At 34.8% G+C, this 26,829-nt stretch overlaps 3 protein-coding genes, 1 long non-coding RNA gene and 3 other non-coding genes across 14 annotated transcripts; 2 read left to right on the top strand and 5 right to left on the bottom strand.

Moving 5' to 3' along the window:
• The first annotated feature begins 10,978 nt into the window (after positions 1-10,978).
• LOC107933576 (type I inositol polyphosphate 5-phosphatase 2) lies at positions 10,979-16,513 on the top strand. 7 transcript variants are annotated; one of them, XM_016865830.2, is made up of 11 exons: positions 10,979-12,108; positions 12,221-12,326; positions 12,430-12,507; positions 12,659-12,746; positions 12,836-12,940; positions 13,081-13,903; positions 14,237-14,421; positions 14,832-14,940; positions 15,214-15,362; positions 15,520-15,743; positions 16,173-16,513. In XM_016865830.2, exons 1-10 carry the CDS (start codon positions 12,079-12,081, stop codon positions 15,731-15,733), a joined length of 1,887 nt encoding a protein of 628 aa, XP_016721319.1. In that variant the 5' UTR covers positions 10,979-12,078; the 3' UTR covers positions 15,734-15,743; positions 16,173-16,513. The 7 variants fall into 7 exon arrangements, with proteins under 7 accessions (XP_016721319.1, XP_040954447.1, XP_040954446.1 ...); XM_041098513.1 differs by having other exon boundaries at positions 10,985-12,108; positions 16,170-16,513; XM_041098512.1 differs by having other exon boundaries at positions 10,985-12,108; positions 16,155-16,513.
• LOC121219880 (uncharacterized) lies at positions 15,188-18,463 on the bottom strand. Its single transcript, XR_005916890.1, has 4 exons — positions 18,329-18,463; positions 18,082-18,246; positions 17,729-17,929; positions 15,188-16,233 (listed from the first exon to the last, which is right to left on the bottom strand). It is a non-coding gene; the product is annotated as an uncharacterized lncRNA (long non-coding RNA).
• LOC107933577 (S-norcoclaurine synthase 1) lies at positions 17,524-19,322 on the top strand. The gene is made up of 4 exons (XM_016865831.2): positions 17,524-17,925; positions 18,009-18,256; positions 18,340-18,664; positions 18,747-19,322. Exons 1-4 carry the CDS (start codon positions 17,683-17,685, stop codon positions 18,984-18,986), a joined length of 1,056 nt encoding a protein of 351 aa, XP_016721320.1. The 5' UTR covers positions 17,524-17,682; the 3' UTR covers positions 18,987-19,322.
• A 632-nt stretch (positions 19,323-19,954) lies between these two features.
• On the bottom strand, positions 19,955-20,050 carry LOC121220660 (small nucleolar RNA Z101). Its single transcript, XR_005917879.1, has one exon. It is a non-coding gene; the product is annotated as a small nucleolar RNA Z101 (small nucleolar RNA).
• Positions 20,051-20,104: 54 nt separating this feature from the next.
• On the bottom strand, positions 20,105-20,191 carry LOC121220666 (small nucleolar RNA snoR14). The gene has a single exon (XR_005917885.1). It is a non-coding gene; the product is annotated as a small nucleolar RNA snoR14 (small nucleolar RNA).
• A 59-nt stretch (positions 20,192-20,250) lies between these two features.
• On the bottom strand, positions 20,251-20,328 carry LOC121220662 (small nucleolar RNA U61). The gene has a single exon (XR_005917881.1). It is a non-coding gene; the product is annotated as a small nucleolar RNA U61 (small nucleolar RNA).
• Positions 20,329-22,653: 2,325 nt separating this feature from the next.
• LOC107933537 (ribose-phosphate pyrophosphokinase 1) lies at positions 22,654-26,475 on the bottom strand. Of its 2 annotated transcripts, XM_016865773.2 has the most exons (8): positions 26,009-26,475; positions 25,458-25,631; positions 24,542-24,790; positions 24,122-24,265; positions 23,860-24,027; positions 23,388-23,457; positions 23,198-23,279; positions 22,654-23,082 (listed from the first exon to the last, which is right to left on the bottom strand). In XM_016865773.2, the coding sequence occupies exons 1-8, from the start codon at positions 26,153-26,155 to the stop codon at positions 22,902-22,904; spliced, it is 1,215 nt and encodes a 404-aa protein (XP_016721262.1). In that variant the 5' UTR covers positions 26,156-26,475; the 3' UTR covers positions 22,654-22,901. The 2 variants fall into 2 exon arrangements, with proteins under 2 accessions (XP_016721262.1, XP_040954445.1); XM_041098511.1 differs by lacking the exons at positions 25,458-25,631; positions 26,009-26,475 and adding an exon at positions 25,217-25,235.
• Positions 26,476-26,829: the final 354 nt, after the last annotated feature.

Here is a 26,829-nt window from a genome sequence, read left to right as displayed (position 1 = left end):
TAGCCTTAGAGTGTTCGAAATTTTGAGACATGGTATACCGGTAATATTTTTTTATTATGGTTTTTAGAAAATTAAATCAATTTTTGAAAATGAGTTTTAAAGACCTTCAATTTTGAAAATTGGACTGATTTGTAAAAGAGTCAAAATTATGAGTTTTTAAGAGGCAATTAGATCAGATTTTAAAATCCAACCTAATAACCCCTATTTATAGTTTTATTTTCACGTTAGTCTTCTTCTTTTCTCATACTTGTGCCATCCATAGTTCTCCCAACTCTCCCAATCGATTTTGAATTCTAACTCCTAATTCCTTTTGATTTCTATCATCTCTTAAGTTATAAGTCTCCATAGATGTTAAGAAAAACACCTAAAAACACCATTGATTTCTTCATTGTCAACCTTGTGAGTTTTTTGGGTTTTCGATCAAATGTTTAATTTTTCGTCAAAGAGTTTTAGGGATTTTAGCCTTAGAGTGTTTGGAATTTTGTGACATGGTATACCGATAATGTTTTTTACTATGGTTTTTAAAAAATTAAATCAATTTTTGAAAAAGAGTTTTAAAGACCTTCAATTTTGAAAATTGGACTGATTTGTAAAAAATGCAAAATTTTGAGTTTTTAAAAGCAATTAGACTAGATTTTAAAATCCAACTTAAAAACCCCCATTTATAGTTTTATTTTCACATTAGTCTTCTTCTCCTCTCATACTTGTGTCGTTCATAATTCTCCTAACTCTCCCAATTGGTTTTGAATTCCAAATCCTAATTCCTTTTGATTTTTATCATCTCTTAAGTTATAAATCTCCATAGAAATTAAGAAAAACACCCAAAAGCACCATTGATTTCTCCATTGTCAAGCTTGTGAGTTTTTCAAGTTTTTGATCAAACGTTCAATTTTTCATCAACTAAGGAACGATTCATCTTTCCATTAGTTTTAAATGCTATTTAGTCTTTAAAACTAAGTTTTTAGCCATTAAATTGCATGTTTTGAATAAAAGCCGAAAATTGAGTCGTTAATGGTGGATTTCAAGATTTCGAGTAAAAGCGTGGTTTCAAAGTGTTGTTCAATTAGTTTTAACATGATTAAGAAGTTTCTAAACTTACTTTGAAGTTTCGTTAAAGATTTCTGGAGTTTTAATGAATTTTTAGAAAATAGCAATAAAAAATGTCGAAAAAGTCGATACCATGAATTGAGTAGTTTTATTGTACTTTAAAGGTTGAGAATTAGTCATAGGTGAATAATTAGATGAATAAAGCTCGTTTTAGGCGAAAATCTTAAGTGTAGATCGAGATATTTGGATTTCAAGTTGGTTATGTTAAAGGTTTTGGCTACATGAGAATATAGCTTAGGCTTATGTTTTTGATTGCTTGTGGATTTTTGAATGTATTGTTGTGTGAATCATTGTGTTGAAGCTTCGAATTCGTTAGGACCTTCTACGAGTAGAGATAAAGACAAGGAAAAACTAGTTTGAACTTTCAACTTTTCGGCGAAAGCGTAATTGGTGAGTGTTTGGAATAATTTCTTATGGACATGATTCAATGCATTATTTGGAAATTTAGTAGCAGCTGAAATCCCTACTCTAAATTCCGAGTGTAAGCTTTCTCATACTTATGTTATCTTGTGAATAAAATGCTTATGTGTTTGTGAAAATGTGAATTGAGATGAGATGTTATAGCATGTGATATATGGTTATGATAACCGTCGTGAAAGTGAAAATGTGTACATGTTATGTATATGTTAAATGTTAGTGACAACATTTTTCTAAAGATGCAAATATGCAGTAAGTGTGCACGGATAATCGATATGTGTTTGATTTCGAATATTTTGGTTTTGTGATCTTAAAAGCGTTGGATATAGTTGGAATGCCATAAGATTGTGAGTACTCACCTATATGTACAGTGATTTTGGGCGTTGATGCCCTGGGACATATTGGAGAGATAAGGGAATGTGAGCTAAGCTACATTCAACGGGACATGTAAGGGGAAATAATGAGAGTGCTAGCTTTATGCTTCACTTTTAGGACATGTTTGACTCTATGAGTCTAGGTTTGGTGTGTTGGAGATCTGTGTATTCGATGAGTGATGATAGAGCTCACTTTTATATTTAATAGCTCAAGTGCCAAATTATCTTAAATTATGAATTTGTGTGTATTTGTGATAAGTGTTTATATGACATGTGACCATTATGCAATTTGTCTATAAAGATGTTTTTGAGTATGGTAATATATGCTTGAATGTTATGTGATTATATGTGTATTGTGATATATGCTTAAATGTTGTGTGATTATACGTGTAATGTGATATATGCTTAAAAGTGAATATGATTACCATGTAAATGAACTAGTAAATAATGCATGAGTGAGTATAATATGACACTAGAGTTGGAACTGTTGTGGTTGTGCTTTATGGTTGTTTTGTTAATACTTGATGAATTGTTTGCATGATAGTTGTTTTAGGCATTCAATGAGCTTACTAAGCTCACCCACTCATTTTAAACCCTTGTTGAGTAGTTAAGTGCCAGTGTGAGCAGTGTGGTTCTGAGAGGTGATCCAAGCAAGTCCATTTTCGTGATTTCGTAAGTGTTATTGTTACTTATTTATGTTTAGGGAATAAGACAATGTGGTAGACTTTTATTGATATTTTCTATGATGTTTTGGATGCTTCCATGACTATTTATTCCTAAGTTTATGAGATTCATTTCATATTATGTTGATTATAGCTCGGACTTACTTTTGATTGTTGAGGCTAGCATTACGACCGTTGATCCTAATTTAATAGTATCTATTGGAATTCTCTACCTATTGGATAAGTCACTCAAACTTTACGAAGGCGTAAAACCTAAATCTACCACCATGCTTCTGTTGCCTGATTTGGCCTGAATGAAACCCTCAACAAGCATTCCTATCGAAATTTCCAACTTACTAGCTAATGCATTCAGAACATACGAATACATTCACACTCACATTAACACGTCTAAAAGGCATATCTAATAATCTAGCATACAAATGAACAGACAAACAAACGGAGTGAGTGGCAAGAAGATGATCCAAGTCTCGTTCTTGCAAGTAAACTTTAGGTTAAAGGAAATGTGTTCCCAATCCTACCCCACATACAATTCAATTAATGGCATTTTCCATAATCTCATGCAATTTTAACAGTTATATTTCAAACAATTCAAGTATCTAGAAAATTTTAAACACATAGGTTTCGAAACCCCAAACACATAACAACCAACTAGGTCTGAGAGCTAATGAACCTAGAGCTCTGATACCACCAAATGTAACACCCTATACCCGGCCCGGTCACTAAGCCCGAATATCAGGATGCCACACTACCGTCTCGTGTCATACACAATAAATAAAAGGCTCATTTTAGAAGAAACATCTTTCATATTAACATTCGTATAGGTTTTAAGTCAATCGTACTCTTTAATTATCATCATTACATGCTAACACACATCAAATGATCTTATAATAATAATTAAACATGCATAGGGTCCATTTAACAAAATTTCCAAGACAATTACGTAGGTATCGATACTGACCCTAAGGTATCAATATCTTCCTGGTACGGTATCGATACTATATAGAAAGCCGAAATGATAATTAAATAGTACAATTGACTTAAAACTATACGAATGTTAATATGAAAGCTATTTTTTTCTCGAATGAGCCTTTTATTTGTTGTGTATGACATGAGACAGTGGTATGACATCCTAATATTTGGGCTCAGTGATCGGGCCGGGTATAGGGTGTTACATCTTCATCCTCAATGCAAGGGTGATGTAACACCCCTAACCCATATCCGTAGCCGGAACAAAGTTACGAAGCATTACCGAAATTTACAGATCAATTAAACAAATATTTCACCTTATACAGTATTCATATCAGAAATTAATCAATAAGTCACTTATATGAACCCTTAAGGTTCAAAATACACATTAGAAATAAGCCAGGACTAAATCGAGTACTTAGAGAATTTTTTGCAAAATTCTAAAATTTTTTCAAGGTACAAGGGGCACACGCTCGTGTGATCAGGCCGTGTGGCTCACACGGCCAAGAGACATGCTCGTGTGGTCAGGCCATGTGGGCATTAGAAATGGGTCGCACAGCTGTGTTCCAGCCCGTGTCTGTACCTGTGTAACTCTTTGACTTAGGTCGCACGACCAAGTCACACGTCCATGTGCTAAGCCGTGTGTAAGTGCATGGGTCACACGGTTAAGCCACACGTCTGTGTGGCAGGCCGTGTGAAAAGTCTTGAGCATTCTGTTTTAAATTTTTAAGATGAAAGGGACACACGGCCGAAACACACGCCTATGTGCTAGGCTGTGTGTCACGCACGGCTAAGACACACGCCCGTGTCTCTGCCCGTGTAGACGAAATAAGGCTATTTTTAAGCCATATTTCTCACCCAATTGGTCATTCACCTACATTAACACTTTATCACATTTACAAGTCAATTCAAGACATTTAAACCAATCTAAATCCAAGTCTTATGCATTATATAATACCTCATATAACCAAGTATACAAACTTACTTACTTACCTATTTGATCAAATATTCATATGCATAATCCATTCTCAGTTCAACTTCAATCATTTTACCATACACATTAACTAGATAAAGACACATATATACATCAAAATATGTCAATCACAAGCCATATCAAATGGCTATTTACAACCAAACATGTATGTGCCAACATTGGCTAATTAACCTATACATGCCATTATAACCAAAGTTAATTTACTAAATATACCGAGATGAGCCATTGGATAGTGTGATGACATCTCCGCCAAGCTTCCAACTCAACGAGCCTCCGAATTACTATAGAACAGAGGAAAATAAAATAGAGTAAACATATTATGCTTAGTAAGTTCGTATAACAGGAAATTAACTTACCAATCATTTACATTTAAAGTAAGCAGGCAAAAATTCATCCAAAGAAATTTTGGCAATTTACCTAAACTCATATAATATCAAAAAAACATGTTAGTCATATACTTCATGTGAATATCAAGAATCAATGATGAGCTCATCATGTAAAAATTTTCTTATACAAATGCTTTCCACATCATATATCCATATAACATGTACATTTCCATAATAATTCATCTCAAATTTAGATTATTCCATGTTGAAACTTTGCTTGTTGAATTTATTAGAAATATCAATGGATACACAAGTAGTACACTTGAAGTGTACAAACTGTAATCTTTCAATTTATATTCGGGAGTGCTCATTAGAGCACATTATCAGGAAGCCCTCTCTCGAGCCCTATAGTAGGAAGCTCATGTGAGCCATATAACGGGAATCTTATCCGGGCTGTATAACAGGAAGCTTATAAGAGCCATAATCGGAAAGCTCATGCGAGCTAATAACAGGTAGCTCCGAAGAGCCATTAATCGGGAAGCTCCGGATAGCCATATATCTGGAAGTTCAAGTGAGTCATATTAGGAAGCTCCAGATAGCCATTAATTAGGAAGCTCACAAAGAGCCTTTAATCGAGAAGCTCACAAAAAGCCATATATAGGGACGCTCATAAGAGTTGTGGTGTGTCTACAACACATGCAAAATCACAACCAAATTGGGATGCTCCGAAGAGCTATTAACGAGAAGCTCACAAGAACTATATAAAGAGAAGCTTGAGAGGGCTAATAACGGGATGCTTTTTCAAGTTGTGGTGTGTCCACAACATATGCAAGACCACAACCAATATGGGAACCCTGTATCCATCGAATTTTATTCATTCAATCGAGACTCAATGTTTGTTAGGCGTTGTCGGATATAAGATTAATTTTACAATCACATACATACAATTCAATTAACACATATAAATTCTCAATTTAGTTACACGAACTTGCCTCGACAAGTTTCCGTATATGCAAATTCTACTAATTCGATATTTTTTTTCCGCCATCTAACTTCGCATTTAGTCTATCTGGATCCAATTAAGCCAAATAAACTTGCTTGAGTTCTCTTCTCTTAGCTAGGGTTTCCATGTATTTAATTTTGGGAAAGATGATATAAATGATGATATTTTTTATTTTATTATTTATCATCTTTATTTATCATCTTTCCAATTTAGTCATTTTCTTTATTTAATTTTTCATGGATGAATCATCATACTTATCTACTAACCCTTCATAATGGTCTATTTGCCATATAAGGACCTCCAAATTTAAATTCCATAGCTATTTGATAATTATAGCTACTAAAACTCAACTTTTGCATTTTATGCAATTTGGTCCTTTTCTCAATTAAACAAGTAATTGGTAAAATTTTCTTAACAAAATTTTTATACGATATTCCTATCATATGATAGACTATAAAATAAATTTTTAAAATAATTTTTCTTACAGACTCAGATTTGTGGTTCCGAAACCACTGTTCTGATTTCACTGAAAACGGGCTGTTACAGGTAATCTTTTGATAAAAGAATTCTTAATGAAAGTTAAGAGTTACTATGACAATCTTGCAAGTTGTGGAGAAATCATTAGTGATAATGAGCATGTTACTGTCATTCTCAATGGCCTTTCTCTTGAATATGAGCATGTTATAACGTTTATCACAACGAGTCAAGTACCCTACAGTGTTCAAGGTGTAACCACTATGCTTCTTGATGCTGAAGCAAAGCAGTAGGCTACAATGGTTGATGTTCCTAGTTCAGCTAATGTTGTTACTCATCAATAAATGGCATCTAATACCGATAAAATACCATTTGTTGCCTATTGTCCTTCCTTGATTGTTGGAACATCTTATGGTTGTAGCCGTGGTTGTTTGTCTGTATCATGTCTTCAGTGCCAGTTGTGTGGGAAAACTGGTCACCTTGTTGATCGATGCTACTATCGCTTTGATGTGTTCTACAAAAGTGTTAGTTATCGAACTCCTCTACAAGCGAATGCCTGTGAATTTGGTAATGTGGTATCGGTATCGTCGTGGGTGCCTTCCTTCAGTCCATCTATGAATATGTCTACTTTTCCTTCCCATATTGCAAATTTACATGGTAGCTGGGTTTTTTCGCCAACTTCAGCTCATGTTACAACTTCTTATTGGTTAAACTCGTTTAGTGCAATGCATCAGCCTGCGAATGCACCTTCTTCCCCAACTCTTATCTTGGGTTCCAGCCCTCAAGCATATATTTCCACGCCTAACACTGTTGGTGATAATGCTTGGTATCCTAACTCTAGTGCAACTCGTCATCTTACACATTCAACTACCTCAATGGGAGAAAGTGCACCCTATAGTGGTCCAGGTAAGGTGTATGTTGGAAACGATACTACTTTACCTGTTCTTCACACTAGTTAGCCATATTTGATTACTCATTCTAGACCACTATACATGCAATCTTTATTATTTGTACTTGGTATAACCAAAAACTTATTATCTGTGCCCAAATTTACCAAGGACAATTAAGTGTTGTTTGAGTTTCTGCTTACTCAACATCAGGTTTGCGATTTGAGAACTCAAGAAGTGCTTCTTCGAGGATTGGTTCATAATGGACTTTACAAGTTGCATTTGGACAGTGATGATAAATCTTTTGTGGCTGCTCGTTCTGCTTAGTATTATGTTGTTGCTAAATCTGTTTCTTTAAATGTGTGGCACTCTAGACTAGGTCATCATTGCACTACTATACTTGAAAAGGCATTGCGACATTGTAGTATAGGCATTGCGACATTGTAGTATACTTTTTTGTTCCAATAAATTTGATGATGTGTGTGTTGAGTGTCATTTGGGAAAAGAGCATAAGTTACCTTTGTCATCTTCTTTGTTTGAGTATAATACTCCACTTCAGCTGGTGGCTGTTGATCTTTGGGGTCTTGCTCCAATTCATTCGAATGGGTTTGCTTATTATGTTGCATTCACTAATACATTTATTAGATACACTTGGATTTATTTTTTGAAAAAGAAATCCGATGTGTTCACTGTGTTTCCTCAATTCCACAGACAAGTTAAAAGTGTGCTTGGATGCAAGCTAAAGGTTTTTCAAATAAATGGGGTAGGTGAGTTCCAAGTATTGAAACTATATTTGTCTCAACGGGGGATCGTCTATCGGCTTACGTGTCCCTATACCTCTGAGCAAAATGGGCTGGTTGAATGAAAGCATTGATAAATTGTTGCTTCTAGTCTCTCTATGCTTGCACATGCCTCCATGCCATTGACATACTGGTATGAAGCTTTCAGCAGTGTTGTATATTTGATAAACATGTTACCTTTTCTTCCTTTAGGAGTCATCTCTCCTTATGAAAAACTGTTTCATATAAAATCGAACTATTATTTTCTTCGAGTTTTTAATTGTTTGTGTTTTCCTAATCTTCGACTTTATCATGTTAACAAACTATAATTTCGGTCCACACCCTGGACATTTCTTGGTTACTCTCCAATTCACAAAGGGTATAGGTGTCGTGATCATTCGGGTAAAATATACATCTCTCATCATGTTACCTTTTATGAAAATGTTTTCATTTCAAACCAAGTCAACTACTTCAACAGTCTCTTGTCAGTCACTTGTATCTTTTTCTTCTAGCTCTAAATTACTAGTATTGCCACATTGCTCTTCAGCTAGTTACCCACCGACTGTGTCAACAAATTTACCAAGTCCTATGTCACCTTCTACTATCTCATTACCTAAAGTTTTAGAGTCGAGTCAGCCTGTTAACCATGAAGCATTAGAGTCTTGACAACCTGTTACTCTTGTGTCTGATCGATCACAGTCTCAGTCTTCTACTGTAGATAACACACATCCCATGGTCACTCGTAGCAAGGCAAACGTCTTTAAACCAAAGGCATACTTTACAAAGGTACCTTGTTTATTCAATTCTACTCCTGCTAACATTTTTGAGGCAATGGCACATTCTCATTGGCGAGATGATGTTCATAATGAGCTACAACCTCTTATTAGAAATAATACCTAGAGTCTCTGTGCTCTTCCTATAGCTCGAAGGTCTATCAGATTTAAGTGGTTATTTAAAGTGAAAAATAAATCCAATGGGACAGTGGACAGGTACAAAGCACGGCTGGTGGCTAAAGGGTTCCGTAACATGTTGAGTCTGACTTTGGTGACACTTTTAGTCTAGTGGTTCAAGCAACTATTATTAGAATTGTTCTTGTTGTTACTGTCATAAATAGATGGTTATTAAGGCAGGTTGATGTTAACAATACTTTTCTTAATGAAGCATTGACTGAAGAAATTTATATGGATCAACCACCTAGTTTTGAAACTCAAGTGTCAATGGAGAGAATCTTGTTTTTCGACTAAACAAGGCTTTGTATGGGCTCCGACAGGTGCCTCGTGCATGGTTTCATACTTTGCGACAACATCTGGTTCATCAGCTTGGGTCTCATCTCTATCGTAGTGTTATTGGCTCGCTGCAATATGTGTGCATTACACGTCTCGATATAACGTTCTATGTTAACAAGCTAAGTCAGTACATGAATTCTCCTTGTGATACTCTAGCTGTTAAAAGGGTATTGAGGCATCATAATGGTACCATAGATCACGGTTTGTACTTCACAGAAGGACAGTTTGATCTGGTTGGATACTCGGATACTAATTGGGCTTCTATTGTTGAAGATTGGCGTTCAACAACAGGTTATTGTGTTTATCTTGGTTCTAATCCTATTGTATGGTGTTCTAAGATACAAGCAGTGGTGTCCAGGTCTTCATCAATATCGCAGCTTGACAAACTGTGTTTTTGAGCTATTGTGGATAAAGCAAATTTTGGTTGAAGTTAGAGTGAAAGTTCGTCAATCACTAGCAATATGGTGTGACAACACGTTTACGATTCCAATGGCAGCAAATCCCACACATTATTGCTAAGGTGAAGCATGTGGAAATCGATCACCATTGTGTTTATGAGAAAGTTCTTGACGGCATACTGTAGGTTAACTATGTGCCTTCAGCAGAACAAGTGGTTGATATTCTCATAAAGTCGATTGCACCAAAACAATTTGCTTCATTTCGCAATGCTCTTCGAGTGTTGTCTCTAGTTGAAGTTGTCAAATCAGAAAATCGAGAGAATGTTAGAGTATTAGACTAGTAGAGCTGTTAAGGTTGTTAAGATTCAGTTAAAATGGTTATGCAATTGTGGCTACCATTAACAGACCTTATTGTCATGTATAAAAACCCTTGTTATCTTCATGTATGATAAACATTAATTTGATAGTATTGCTTTTCACAGAAAATGTTGCTTCTTGTTTGTTGTATTGTACTTTTATGTTTCTTTATTATAGTTTAACAGTTTGTTGGTGATGATCTTCTTTGAGGCCATCGTAATTTTGAACTTTGACTTTTGGAGAGAAAAGATGAAAAGAAGAAATTGTTCCATGGAGCATGATAGAAATTTGTCCTCAAAAATTTTGAATCAAATATTGATTTGGAAATTTTGGTGTAAAACTTTATTTATACAATTTGATTAATAAATTGCAGTTACTTTTCCTAAAAAGACCTTGAGAAAAAAATCTCATCCCACCATACATGCTAATAATGAAGCATTATTTCAACGCAGAAAATGATGGAAGGCCACAAATCCAAGTTGAATTTAGGGACAAGTTTAAGTCCAAGTCGCAATCATCTTGTCTGTACCTAAACAGAAAGAACACAATACTTCTCGTCTTGGTTCCACTTTTTAAATCTCAACTATTAAATCGTAGAAACGCATCCGTACACATTTTCACATGCCCCTATTTTGCCCTTCTCTTCCCTTTCCTCTACTGGCCTTTGCTATTTAGTCCTATTCTTCTTTGCATGGCTGTTAAAGTCACCATTCAATAATTAAAACATCCTCCTCCTTAAAAAAAAATAAAACATAAGAACTTCAATTATTTAATAAAAAAAAAGTTGAAAGAAAAACAGATGGGACGTATCAGTTGAAACCCAAATCTATTTACCTTCACATATAGTGCGATGATCATACTTTTGTGGTCCCTTTTATTACAGTTCATGATGTATATAATCTTATTTTTCATGCATAATTATAATATGGATTACTTTTATATTGATAGATAAAGTTAACGTATTATTGTATAATTTGCATGAAATCTATTTATAAAAGATACAAATTGCATTAAAAAACCGTCCAACCAATTGGGTCTCAGCTGTTGTTGATTAAATATTTGTTTAATTTACCCATTTGACTTAACCTAGTTTATTTTAAGTGTCCAGTGTCAACCTCCCAATTTGTTTAGTGGAATGCTTCATGTTTCAAGTTATATATATATATTTAATGGTGGTGTGTAACCAAATCTTGGTTGCTGATGGTGTAGAGTATCAAAATTTTCTTCCTCATTTATGAGTTCATTGTCTTAGTCAGTGTTTTGGTTTGGCTTTTATAACATGTCATCAAGTTTCTAAGTTTGTTTTCAACATTTGTGGTTGTAATTATTTTTCTTGTTATTTTAAGGGTTACTTGATGACCTGGGTTCTTAATATGATTATAGGTAAGGAGCCAGCAGTTTTTCATCAATAATTGTATATTATCTTTTAGGTTTAGCTTGTTTGGTTCAATTCTGCTGGGTTTTCATACGAGTTAAAAATTTTCCTTTTTTAATGTCAATGGATTCCTTGACATTTGATTGCTTGAATACAAAGCATGTTGCATTATAATTTGGTTTAGGACACTATAGTTTTCTTGTATTGAAAGCGACATTTTGATTTTTACGGGCCTGTTCTGGGGGGTTACAACTTACAACTTATAATATTATGATTTGCTTAGTTTGGCATTTTAGATCAGGCAATTGGGGTGTGGGAGGAGAATCACTCAGAATACCTTTTTTTCTTTTTCTTTTTTAAAAGTTATTTTTGCAATTTGAGGTTATGGATGTCTGTTAAAAATGGCCATAGTTTTGCTGTCCTTTTCTGAATGGTCCTAGCATGAATTTTCCTTGTGCTTGGCATCAAATAAGCCAAATTAAGGCCTCTGTAATGGGTTTTGAGATTTCTATATATTAATCTCCTAGAACAGTGACAATCATACTCCTGCTCTTGTCTCTCCGTATTCAAGGTCAAGGGCCTGTTTTTTTTTTTTTTTTTGAAACTTCCTATATAAGTTTTTTGTACGCTGTCTATTCCTCGAATTCTGACTATGAAAACTAGGAGGGGAAAGCGTTCTGAGGTATTGTTTTGATGCTTGTTAAGTTTTTTTTTTTTTTGCTTGTAGCCAAATTTGCAATTTAGATGAAAGTGATGGTTTAATGATTAACTTGGTCAATTGTGTTTGATTGCAGGCCTTTTGGCCATCCATTGTGATGAAGAAATGGTTGAATATAAAGCCCAAGGTGTATGATTTTAGTGAAGATGAAGTCGACACTGAAACTGAGAGTGAAGATGATGGTATTACCATATTATGTTTACCAACCTATCCTTCCTCGTTCTTTCTGTTGTTTGATGATGTTTATTTTTTTCTGCAATATCCATCCAACTTATTCTCTTAAAGATTCAAGATTGCATGGTAGCGAGGATCACACCCGTAGGACATTGGAGAACCATTCTGAGTGCAGAAACCAAATTCCAGGCAATATTTGATTTCTTCGTCTGTGGTTTGCCTGATTTACTAGGATTGTTCATAAATATCTACTCTACTTAGTCATAAATTGCAGTTATTATCTAAACTATTTGTCAGCTCTAAAGGTTTTTGTGTATGGTGTTTATGTTTCATCATTCAGATGCACCTTCCAAGGGTTATCGATTAGGACACAGGAGGGGAAAGTCGGAAACTCTGCGTGCACAGTACATAAACACCAAGGATGTGAGGTTTGACTGCAAGATGCTTAAACTTAAAGTGTAAGCTTTAAGGTGTTGCTGTTTTAATTCTTATTGAAACATGTGTCGGTTGCCTATAGGGTGACAATAAGCACTTGGAATGTTGCTGGAAGACTTCCATCTGATGATCTTGAGATTGATGATTGGCTTTGTACGAAAGAGCCAGCTGATGTTTACATTATTGGGTGGGTATTTTCTTTCCCTGTTGGATGCTTTTCTCTAGATTTCTTCTCAAATGTTAGTAGTCGGTACTCGATTATAGGTATTGATGTTAGATGTTCCACGTTTTCCTTGAATAATCTAATACAAGATCTGGTTTGGACAGCTTCCAAGAAGTAGTCCCTTTGAATGCTGGAAATGTATTTGGAGCTGAGGATAGCAGGCCAATTCCAAAATGGGAGGCAATCATTAGAAGAACACTGAACAAATATTGGGAACCTGAAACCAAGCACAAATGCTATAGTGCTCCCCCTTCTCCCGTGTTAAGAACTTCTTCAGTTGCAGATGCATTAGCAGATAAAATTGATACTCTGCCATCAGAAGTGATGATTAATGAGTATTTGGAGACTGCTATTGGCTATGACTTTGAAGGGAAAGATTTGAATAAAGATGCTACTATTGGACAAAATTTACAGCTGAACAGAATATATGGTATCGATTTTGACTCTAGGTTAGACTGGCCTGAATATCCATTAGATGCAACCCCACAAGTTATCTCTTCAAATTTGAAACTTCGGAGAGTACTGAGCAGCTCAGCAAGAATTGGCTTTAATATGACAGAGAACTCTATGTTCTACAGTTCTCATGATGTGGTGTTAAAAGAAAGCATATTGAAAAGATCCCACCATAGCTTTGGAAACCTCAGGTCAACGTGTGTGCATGAACAACTGGAGCTAGAAACTGTTGATTCTTCCTCTGATATATCTGATGAGAAGTCTGAAGAAGAGGATGACGCTTTCCTAGAAGAACCAGTGGAAGAACAAGACAACAATAAGGCAAGGTCAACCCCAAAGTACATTCGAATAGTTAGTAAGCAGATGGTTGGTATATACATATCTATATGGGTGAGAAAGAGGCTGAGGAGACATGTAAACAATTTAAAGGTCTCTCCTGTTGGAGTTGGTCTTATGGGCTACATGGGAAACAAGGTAATGATCGTTTTTCTGTTCTAGGTGTCGTTTAGTCTTTTCGAGGCAGTATATGGCACCTCAATTGTGATGCTCATAACTTCTGTAAATACATGTAAAGTGGATGTTTTGGGTAGCATCACAGTCTGGAAGGATGCTTCCTTCATTTCAATTTGACATGAAGCTTCTTTTGGTTTGTTTTTAGATTGATGAAATCAATGCCCTCCATATTTTGATGTGTTGCAGTTCATAGTTGGCTGCAAGGTGGATGACATTATACCATTAACACTAATCAATCGCTGAAAATGCCTGTTAAATTATTATTGAATGACTAAACGGCTTTTTCTTTTGCAGGGATCTGTTTCTGTTAGCATGACACTTTTTCAGTCCAGGCTATGCTTTGTGTGTTCTCATTTGACATCAGGTCAGAAGGATGGAGCTGAACACAGGCGTAACTCAGATGTCTATGAAATTATACGACGTACCTGTTTCTCATCTGTCCTTGATTCAGATCAACCACAAACAATTCCAGCTCATGAGTAAGCAAAATTTCAGCATCTAGTTTTGTTTATGCAGCTAGCAAGAATAGTTAGTTTCCCTTACTGATCTTTTCTGGTTATTACCTATATTCTAGTTTTAACAGCATGAAATGTGCCAGCTTAAGAATATGCCATACCTCTTGTTTCTTAGTTTAACTGTTACAAAAGATTAGCTTAAAGTGAAATAAGGTTAATAAGAGATAGATTAGTAAAATGATGAAGTTAGACTTGAAATGATGCTGTAATTTTCAGCAAACTTGAAGAACTGGAGGTTTTAGGAAAGGTTTTATCAGTAACTTCTTTGCTTAACTACTGAGTACCTTTGATGGTTGTGAAAGTTTCTTCTGATTGTATTATCAATTCATTCAACCTGAAACATGGAAGTTTTAACTGGTTGCTTCTGTAAACAGTCAGATATTTTGGTTTGGGGATCTAAATTATCGTCTCAACATGTCGGATGCGGACATAAGAAAGCTTGTAGCTCAAAAGCGCTGGAATGAACTAATCAACTATGATCAGGTGAGTACCACAGTGATAAAGTTTTAATACACTTTTGTTGTTGCAATAAGACATCACGTTGTTTTGAATCAAACGTAAATCCAGTCAAGTTTTCAGTATGATTGTTGGAACACTAAATATTTCATATGATTTACCAATAAAATTTGTGGGTATCATCACTACTTTAGTTTGAGGTTACCTTCCTTGCTGGATGGTATTTCTGCATTGTTTTTTCGTTCAATATATACTACTTTGATGAGAACAAAAATTGAAGGATTCAATTCTGTGCCACAGCTTCACAAGGAACTGCGTAGTGGTCATGTATTCGAGGGATGGAAAGAGGGGATAATAGACTTTCCTCCTACCTACAAATACGAAATGGATTCTGATAGATACATTGGTGAGATCCCGAAAGAAGGCGAGAAGAAGAGATCACCAGCATGGTAAGCACAATTTTCTGTAAAATAGCCGGATGACAAATCTGATATAAAACAGCTGGAAAAGGTTTCTGGAAACCAGACATAATCTGGGATAATGTCAATGATCATTCATTAAGTTCCACAGAATTCAATTGCTTATGCCATCATTTCCCTTTGGTAGGTGTGATCGAATACTCTGGTCAGGGAAAGGCATAAAACAACTTTCTTATAAACAATCAGATATAAGACTTTCGGATCATCGACCAGTCAGTTCAATGTTCTTACTTGATGTTGAAGTCTTGGACCATAGGAAGTTGCAAAGGGCTCTCAATGTTAGCACTGCTGCTGTTCATCCTGTGGTTTCCTTCGATGAAAATGGAGAACCAGAATTTTAACCATAACCAGGTAATCGATCTTAGAATTAAGGAGTTGCCAAGCAAACCTGTAGTAACTGTGTTGTAACCTTCACTTTTCATTTATATACAATATTCAAATGTAAGAAACAATAATGGGAAAGATCAATCTCGAGTTTGAACCCAATGTTTGGTGATACCTGCCGTAGACCTTTTTTTTCTGCTCGTAAGGTTGCCAACCCGAATCTTAATTAAAAAGCATCTGGCTCTTCTCCATTTTCCCTCCTGGTTTCCAGATACAGGTGAAGTCCTGAGATCATGAAAATGAACTTGGCATTCTCCTTGGCTAATATTTCAATTGCTCTTCACTAGATAGTCCATGATGTACAAATTGCTCTTTCAGTGGCTAGATTTTACAAAAACAATTTCTGTTGCTTCTTTACGCTTTTATGTCTAATTACAGGCATTGTTTCTGAAGCAGGAAATCCAACAACTCAATGAGATGAAAGAAAAGGTTACTCCTTCATGAAACTGGCTCCAAGCTGCCATGCAAGGATATCAATAATACATTACATATCATTCAACAAATGATAGCAGGATTAAGTAATTTGTAAAGGGGGGTTGCATTTAAACAGCTTTAAAACTTGGGTTTGACTGTATACATGCTAACATTCTTTGCTTCTTTTTCCCTTAGCTAGAGTGTCCCAAAAAGCTTAAGTTTTTTTGTTTTATCATCCATGTCGTAATATCAATCTGTATATAATTATAATGTAGCTGTGTTTGAAGGGTGAGTTCTCTAATTACACAAAATAAGTTGTAGCATGTCTAGTTACTTTGTTTCTTTGAATGCTTTTTAATTGGCATTTTCAGTTCGGAATAATGGAAAGGGTTTAAACATAAATGACTGACTATAACAAGTTCATTTGATCCTCTCAACAAGGTGAATTGGCCTGTGCTTTTTTAATCATGAGGAGGTAGTGTAAAGTATTGGAAACATATGAAGCAGAGCAGCAATACTTGAAGTTCAAACCACGTTATAGTGCAGTTTGGAGACCCGCGGTTGGATGTGGTCCAGTCTCTCAAGTGCCTAACAACCTTGGTTGCTTTACAAGCATTTCATGTAAAACTCCTAAAAATGTAAATATATACTGGTTATAGTGGGTAACCAATCAACAATCCAACTTAATGCTCCTATTCGTAGTAAGCATGAAGAACAACCCTTTCTCAAGTTAAAACCGACTTACATGGATTCCTATTTCCTGGTCTAGTTTCAGTTTTCCGCAGAGTAGGTTACAAAAAATTAGATGTGACTGATAAAGAAACTCTAGAAACCAATAATGGCATTGGGTAAGCTTTGTCCTTTTCCCTATGGCTTTCAATGTGGCCGGATAATTCCTATCAAATTGAGAAAGGACGGACAAGGTTGCAAACGACGCTTAGAAATTAGCTAACAATGCGACAAACTGGCTGTAGAATTTAGACCCCCTTTGGATTTCATTTTAACTATGGGAGAGATGGAAGTTTTAGAGAATATTCCATTTCAATCACACAGCAACTTGAAATTTTAACTGGAGAAAGCTAACTTGTGAAAAATGGCTATTTACATTTTATCCCACTAGTTAATTCTTTCTTCTTCTTTTTTTGGTATTCTTGCTTTTAATAAGCATTAGTTTATGTATTACTTAAGAAATAAATATATAATAAATTATGTTTATTACATAATAAATATATAAAATTTATTTTTATGCAATAATTAGACACGAAATTTTATTATAAATTTAATATTAATTAATAAAAATAAAAAATCATTAATAAAAAAATTATTTAATGTATAACTTCAATAAAATGTAATTGTTTATAAATATCAAATAAATTAAATTTTTTATGCACATATTTTAGCCAAACTCATCGCCTATCCAAAAAAGCCCCCTCAGCGCATGAAAATAAATCAGACTTTCGTTAGATTTGAGAACTATACAGCTTCATAGAAAATGGAGACAGGGGTGATCAACAGAGAGGGATTTGGTGGTTCTTTACCTGTCGAAAAGGTCCAAGCTCTTGCATCCAAGAACTTGAAAGACATCCCATCCAGGTATATCAGGCCAGAGGTCGAGTTCGATGTAGTTTCCATCGATGAATCCTATCAGATTCCCGTGATTGATATGAGCAAATTAGGCCATGATGATGAACAGCAGAAACTCCATTTGGCGTGCAAGGACTGGGGCTTCTTCCAGGTACCTAATCTAAACAAAATTCTTATTTATTGTTGAACTTTTACATCTATCAACTATGTTCTTATTTACTGATGGTGAAACAGTTAATCAATCATGGGGTAGGGGATGAAGTAATTGATAAAATGAAGATAGACGTACAAGAGTTCTTCGAATTACCATTGAATGAGAAGTTGGCTTGTGCCCAGCTACCGAATAACATTGAAGGCTACGGCCAAGCCTTTGTAGTGTCTGAAGACCAGAAGCTTGATTGGGGTGACATGCTTTTCCTTCTTCCCCGGCCTGTGCCCTTGAGAAACATGAGATTTTGGCCAACTATCCCTCCTTCATTCAGGTAATAAATTCTGTGCATATCATTCCGAATCTACACCAACAAGCAACTTTTCTAATAAAGTATAAATCTTACTTGAAATTCAGGGAAACATTGGATAAGTACTCAATGGCATTACAAAAGGTTGCAATTCGTCTCATGAGGCTGATTGCAAAGAACCTGGGGACAGACCTAGAGACGTTTGCAAGCTTCTTTGAAGATGGAACACAGGGAATAAGGATGAACTACTATCCACCTTGTGCACAAGCAAGCAAGGTTATTGGTCTAGCACCACACTCTGATTCCACTGCCTTGACGCTGTTGATTCAGGTGAATGAAGTTGAAGGACTACAAATCAAGAAAAATGGCAAATGGATACCTGTTAAACCCATATCTGGTGCATTCATCATCAATATAGGAGACGTGATGGAGGTAATATGATTAATATCCAATATATTTGTTTCTCATGGATTGCTTGTGTAATATGCCTAAGCAATGGGAAATGTGAAAGCAGATAATGAGCAATGGAGAATATAAAAGCATTGAGCATAGAGCAGTGGTTAACCCAAACAAAGAACGACTGTCAATTGCAGCATTTCACAGTCCAAATATAAGTACCATGATTGGTCCACTGCCAGATGTTGTTAAGGCAAAGGAAGCAGGGTACAGGACTATGCCACATGAGGAGTTCGTGAGACTGACAATAAGCAGCAAACTTGATGGAAAAGGTCTGTTGGATCAAATGAAGCTCTAATTGGTAATCTTGGTTATGAATCTCTATAACAACAAACAGCGTTCCGATCAATGGAAAGATACTCGTATGCTATGTCTGCAAGTTGGGTTTATCCAAAGTGCAAAAACATCATCGGTCACCTTTAATAACAAAAGGTTGAAAAGAGGATTATGAATTATGATGCCAAAACAGGGTTATCTCTGTAGGTTCAGCATACGAATTTGTTAAATTACTACACACCTATTAATCAAGGTAGAGATTTGCTGAAATCGTAACCAATTGCAACAATCTCAACTACCCCCCACTTGCCTGCTGCTTTTGCTTACAGAATAATAAGTTTTGGACTCGATTTCGTCCCATGCCTTTCTTGATAGCTGCTATTATGGTTCTGCCTTTCCTGATGATGACCTTTACTCAATGAATTTTTGATGCCCAGTGTTTTGTTTAACCCTTTTTCGAAGTTCCACACATTTATCATTTCAGGTTTAAGAACCACAATTCCATTTCGAGGGCGACAATGTTTTAAAAGGGATTCATCATCCCGCCAAAGGGTTTAATCACTACTTTGATGGTGGTCTGCCAATATAATGGCTTGCTTTGATAGCTTTTAACAATTACTAATGTTGTGAATCCTCAGCACCCTTTCATGTTCGATGATGAAGGCCAGATTCAAGTGTATAAACTTCCTAGACCGTCTGACTCGAGCTTTAGATTTACCAGCTTTTAAAGTTTGTTTTGTTTTAACGGTAGAGTACCTAGCTTCAAAATTATCGCTCCTGTTCACTTGTACTGAACTTGGCTCTCTTGCTATCGGCAAATTCTAGTGCTAGAAGGAACTTGGACAATCTCATGTGACTAATGAAACTCACTGCCACAATTAATGTGTAGCTTGTCAAAAATTGCCATCACAACCTTTGTAAAAAAAAAAAGGAATTCAAAGAGCTAAGCATAAGATCTAACGAAATAATGTTAGCCAAATACAGTGAAAAGGTGGGCATCAGGTCTCCAAGGTGATTTACCATCAAAGAAATACTAATTCAGACGCAAATTACCCATTAAAATATGAGATTCATCACATGCCCACAACTCGATTCACTACCTTAATATGTTGCTTTAGAAAATAAAAGGAGAATTATAAAGCGATAGAACCTGTCGGAACTTCAATTTAACATCAAACTATTCTATCAGTGGATTGACAGACCATTGAATTTCTATCATCACATCGCTTTTGTTTTCTTAAAAAATGAAAATCCCAGAAAAACAGATTTAAATATCGAAAGAGGTTAAGCTCAGAACTTCTTAGAGGGATTGTATTACCGTCACCGGAGACTCCTCTGGTACACTATAATATTCATCATCGCTATTATATCTACGACTCAACCAAAACTTAGAGACACAAGCTCATCGAGGAACAAGAGCTAATTTGGTGTAATAGCGAAAAGAGAGTATTTATAAAAGCAGAAAGAAACCCTAGTAGCCGCTTTCAAATGTACGGCGATGTTTAGGGCTTATAGATAAAGGTTAAAATGTGCCTATACTCTCTGTACTTTCCGAAAATTAATAATTTAGTCCTGTACTTGTATTTCTAGGCACTTAGTCCCTGTACTCTTCAGATTTCAAAATTTAGGATCAATTGTTAACACTGTTAATTCTTTTTATTAAATTTGTCACTGAAACTACTCAGTTAATAGCCATATAACTAAAAAAAAGTTTTAATTAACATAAATTTAACAAAAAAATAACAGTATTAACAGTTGGATTTGAATTTTGAAATTTGAAAAGTAGAGTGATTAAATTCTTGAAAATACAAGTACAAAGACTAAAATCTTAATTTTCAAAAAGAATGAGAAAATATATTTAATTGTCCCGTTTAATAAAATTACGATGATTAATTAATTTATTTTTTAATTCAAACTTTAATTATTTAATTACTATCAATTAAATAATAATTTGAATGAATAATTTACGCTCTAAATCATCTTTTATATTTAGCGAGAAAAAGCATTCACAATTGATAGTACTATATGCAATTTATTTATCTTAATCATCGTTTTCATTCCTTCAATTATATTGATTCTACATGCAATTTATTTTGGGTTATGTCGAGTTAGCGGAGAGATCAATTGGACATATTCAAATAATTTTTAACTAAATTTCGATCTTTTGTCTATTAATTATAACATTATTCAATTATTGAGTCATTTCACTAAAATACCATGATTGAATTCTCACTTATTATATATCATTATGAAAATAACTTAATAAGTGTTTGTTTAATGACCTTTTCAATAAGTGTTTTACTCACGTAGGATGACGTTAATCTCTTTGGGTTAAATCCGCTCACCTAATATGATTCTATTTTATTTTAAGGTGACCATTGCATCTTCTTTTATGAAGAAGTCAATTACTAACATATAATAATTAAATAATTCATCTTAGACGAAGGACTTGTGTACATGTTACTTTTCCTCCTATTATGTAATGCCAATGAGAGGCTGTCATTTATCCTTTATCGACTACGAATTTCTCTATTGTAAATGAAACTATGCTATGTATAAGTCGTACACCCAACATACTAGCTTTTGACTTTATTATCTTTTGAGCTTAGGCTTTCAATGCATCAAAATATACGAATCACACAAACATAATCAGTCACTTACTTAGGATTGAGGTAAGTCACATTATGAATGTCAATCCATAAACGGATTCAAAATTAATTTCACTTGAATCATGTCCGATATATTGTCAATCTAAACAATCACATTTAAATCTTTATTTTCTGGAAGTCAATCATTCTAACACTCAAGACAATGTGTCTCTCGTATTGAACTTGATAGACAACATAATAGTCCTTTAGTAGATTTGCTAAATCTCGATTCATCATACTATGAACCTTTTAGATTGCTTATTAATATAAATTGTCTTCACACGTTATGATCTGACCACATAATGTCATTTAATATTAATTAAACGTTATGTAATTAATCAATTATTAAAAACATAATACAAAATATAATAATGGAAATGACTAATTTATTAAAAAAAACAAATGACAAATAAAGAACAATTATTCCCACTAAATCTTGAGCGTTGAGTAAAATACTTGAAGCTCATCTCAGTGCATGTTGTACAAATAACACCTAATTTTAGTTTACAAAATTACACTCTTAAATGTTTATCTTACTTGTTACTTTGGTTTTGCTTTGCATTTTTTTTTTATCTTACCATGTACAGATACAAATTTGAATCGTATCAGCATTTATTTATTGTTCATTTCAACCTTATGTACTTATCTAAACCTACTTCAATCTAAGTTATTGATACTGAATTTGATTTTTTTTTTCAATTTAACACATTCATAAGAAAAAAAAATCAGTTTTGTCCAAACTCCTGCATAAGCAAATTTTCATTTTTCCCAACAGTTGGTATAATTTTATGAAAATTATATACATATAACTTGGAGTGAGCTCCAAGTGGAAATACTTATGCTTCTTGAACTTTTGTCAAACAATATTTTCAAATATGATTAGAAGAAAGTTATTTTTAAGTCAAACATAAATATTCCAAAAATTTAAAAATAAAAAATATTGATTGATGCTTAATGATAACAATTAAGATTGATATTTATAGAAATAAAGATATAATTACTACATTACTATTTCAAAAGTAGTAATATTAACGCAAAAAATTGTAAATTAAAATGAAATAATGTATAAATAGTGTAAGTAGTCTACAAGAAAAAGGAATTTAGCTAAAAAAAAAAAAGGAAAAAACTAGAATCTGGAGATGCAGAGAGAAAGGAAGAATGAGATATGAGAGGCATGTGTTAGTAGATTCTCCAAGGCAAAATGAGATATGAATTGGACTAAAGCTTATTCCTTTTCAGCCAAGGCAAAACATGCATAAATTTGAAGAAGAAAGTAGTTTGGGGATTTGTCACAGAAATATGCTACTGACGGAACAGTCATCATGAACGCGCCAAATGGTTTCACCCAACAGGTTTGCCACTGAAAGAACCGTCAACTGCGGGAAGTAATTCTTCTCTGCCACTGGTAGTGTATTTGTTATGATTACTTCTTGAAACACACCACCTGATAACCTCTCTATTGCAGGAGGGCTGCCAACACATACAACAACCACAACCACAGCAAATCAGTACAGCATGGTTGAATGCTATATATGTGTGCTTATTCCTACTAGTTCATCCAAAGCATTTTTTAAGTTTTTAAAACCTGAAAACTGCATGAGTACAGCATGCATAAACTTCCCTTGCCCCCTCTTGGTGTAAAAGTGCTGCCCCATTTGCAATCGTTCCTAGAAAACATTGATGAATTAAATTAATTTAATTTGAAACAAATTAGAAGGTTCGTTTGTGATTAAGAACAGGTTTTTGGCGGCCATCATCATATTGTTTTCACTCACCAGCGGTGTCAATCATGTCATCCACCATAACTGCAACTTTTCCTTTGACATCACCGATCAGATTCATTACCTGAGCAAATAAAAGTTAGGCATGGGCTTTGATTCATTAATAATGTATATTAACCATAGAACTAAACACAAACTGAGGAATTAAAAGACTCATTAGCCTCAGAAATCAGCCTGCTGCCAAGTCTGAACCCTCAGGAATTAAAAGACTCATTAACTTCAGCAATTACTGAAACACTAACTGTAGACCAAAATGTCAGCTCCATATGGGAAAAAGGTGCAACATTTTTAATAAATACTTGTGCCTACTATAGCTGACAAATGTACTATTACGTCCCTGAATAAGAACATACCGTCTTAATCTCTAACAACTGTATATCAAAAACCTCGGAACAACGTTAAGTATAATAATATAATCAGTAAGGAAGGAAAATAATGACAGCATAATTGTGGAGAAAGGCATTACCTCTGCAACATTGTGTGCGTGGCGCCTTTTATCTACAATGGCTAAAGGTGCATCTGACAATTTTTTTGCAAAAGAACGCGCTCTTGCAACTCCACCAACATCAGGTGAGACCACTACCAAGTCACCAGAACAAATTTTCTTGCTAGCAAGATAATCAAGAACCACAGGCTACGGTACACAATGCAAAAAGTAGAGCAGAATCAGCAATCATTTAGTCATTGACAGACAACAATTATAAGTTTGAAGTTTGATGACCAAATACCTGACAGTACACATGGTCCACTGGAATATCAAAATAACCCATGGACTGCCCAGAATGAAGGTCACAAGCAAGAACACGGTCTGCACCAGCTTCTGTTATAAGATTTGCAACTAGTTTGGCTGCAATGGATTCACGTCCTTGAGTCTGAAAATAAGATTACAGACACGAAGAAGAAAGTTAGCTTCTGAAATTCATACCTTAAAGAAATAAAAACAGCAAGAAGCAAGGGCATTGTCCCAATAAGCATAATTCTAACATAAGATAGCACAAATTTGTTACTGATTCTGAATGGGACAAGACTAGGCTGCTTCAAATGGTTGGCTTTCAACCTATTCAATTTGCAGCTTACATCTCTATACATATATTCATCTTTTTATGATTTCATCCCTGATAATTTATTACAAAATATATTGAACTTGCCTTTCTATCAGCTCTGGCATAACCAAAATATGGAATCACTGCAGTGATATTTTTGGCTGATGCTCTCCGACAAGCATCTATCATTATGAGAAGCTCCATGAGGTTCTCATTTGCAGGAGGGCATGTTGGCTGCACTAAATATACATCACAGCCTCTAACACTCTCTTGCAGCTGAACATATATTTCCCCATCAGCAAATCTCTTTATGTTGACCTTTCCCAGCTCCAGGCCCATGTACCAAGCAATTTCCTGCAACAAATAGAAAAGTGAGCAAACGCATTGAGGAATAAGAAAGTATAATTGCTCAAGTTCAGAGAAGGGTAATGCCAATGCTCAAAACCAAGAATGACCCATGAAGCTTGATACGATAGGACATGTTCTAAAAAGAATTCAAAAAAGAACTACAAAAACTAATCACCATCAAAATGAAAGACAGATCGACTAAGAACCCAAGAGGATAGAGAGTCCCACATACAAGAAAAGGGCACAAATAGGGTTGAACCAAGTAACATTGCAAAGGCATAATGATAGTAGGGTTGGGATATCCCCGCTCTCAGAACAGATCCGTCTTCATAAGACAAAGTGTGGCACAACATTCAAGCAGACATAACATACACATCATATTGTCTGGTTCAAACTACAAGGGATGAGAAGTGATGATGGACGAAACTTTACCAAATGATCTTTTGTAAATGAACTTTATCAAATAGTCAAAACGTATAACGTTTCTTCAGAACTGAGACAGTTCCAGAATTTCCTTTCACTCACAATCCATCACCCAACAGCTGCACAGGCAATAGCCATTAAGGTCTACAACCTATTAATCTTATATTTCTATATGCACACTGAAAGTAAAACCTAAAAAAAGAATCCTATGGAAAGCAATACAGTAAACAAAATAACGCAATGACCTTACCTGAGAAAGTGCGGGATTGGCGGTGCCAGAAAACAATTTGAGCTTGGCACCATTTCTGTTAACAGCTTTATCCATTCGATTTGATTCCACGAACTTGGGCAGTATCCTTTCATTGAGGACTGGGATCGTTGGTATCCCATTTTCATAATTCACAGGTTGAGGCAGTTCACATTTCTAGCATTAAAAAAAGAGAGCAAGCACCCATATCAATACAGCTTTAAAGATCACTCAAAACAAAAGCATGTTAATAGGACAATTTTTCTTTTCCAGGAACCACAATTTTACTAATTTGAACGAATAATCTTTTGCCGGAAAATAGTTGTAGAGGAATCAAAAGGAAGCCAATTTTTTGAAAGAAAAGTTTGAAGAAAAAAAAATTGCAGTGTCGATTTCATTACATATCCACATGAGCGGCATATTTTATAAAATTAATACTGATAAATATAAATTCTTCAATTTCAATAGAACTCAGACAACCATAAAAAAAAGGAAAAAAAAAGAAATTAAGTCTTCACTGCAGAAACTTGAAGACACTAGCGAATATAGCATACCAAACTGTTGGGAGCGCAGATAGGAGAACGAGAGATATTGAAAGCGAAGCTTTTACGGCTAAGAGAGGAAGGAGTGAAGAGAGAAGATAAAGAAGAAGACAAAAACGACGACGATTTAGACGGCGAAGAAATGGTGAAGGAAGCCATTTGTAATGTTGGAAATGGGGTTGGGGGTTTCGGCGTTTAGGAAATTAAGCGGCGGCGAAGGAGAGCGGTTTAAAAGGGAGAAGGTATTGCGGTGGCATTGGCCGTCTACACGTTGTGGCTCTGCTCTTCTTATTTCTGTTCCTCCACCAAATTTGGATTCCCACGCTACGCCTCGTCACTGTAATTACGTTTCCCTGAAGTCTAACGGCGCCGTTTACCTTCGCTCTTCACATGCGTTTCGGTATTCATGCGTTAAGACTTGGACCGGATCGGGTCCGGCTTAAATATGAAATTCAAAATTTTATTTAAACAATAAATACGCTTGGGAATTAGGAGGCCCTTTATTTTATTTTTCTTTAATAAAAAAATTTAGAAGTAGTAAGTCCCAAACATAGCTATTAAAATATTTTACTATTATACATTAAATAATATTTGATATACTTCACAAATAACAAATATTTTTATGGATATAATAAAATATTAAAATAAATATTTATAAAAGAAACACAAAGTTGTTTGTAAAATAAAATATATATAAAATATTTGTTTATTCTTTATATTATATAAAATGTTATAGGTCTTAAAATATTTTACCATTATACCATAATATTCATAGATATAGTAATATTTTATTATATTCGTAGGTCTCTAAGTTCTATTACGTATGAGAGTTT

The sequence above is a fragment of the Gossypium hirsutum genome, chromosome D08, assembly GCF_007990345.1.
Source record: "Gossypium hirsutum isolate 1008001.06 chromosome D08, Gossypium_hirsutum_v2.1, whole genome shotgun sequence".
Classification (NCBI taxonomy): Eukaryota; Viridiplantae; Streptophyta; class Magnoliopsida; order Malvales; family Malvaceae; genus Gossypium; species Gossypium hirsutum.
The sequence above is the reverse complement of the archived record's forward strand: the minus strand, read 5'-3'. Positions and strand labels throughout refer to the sequence as shown.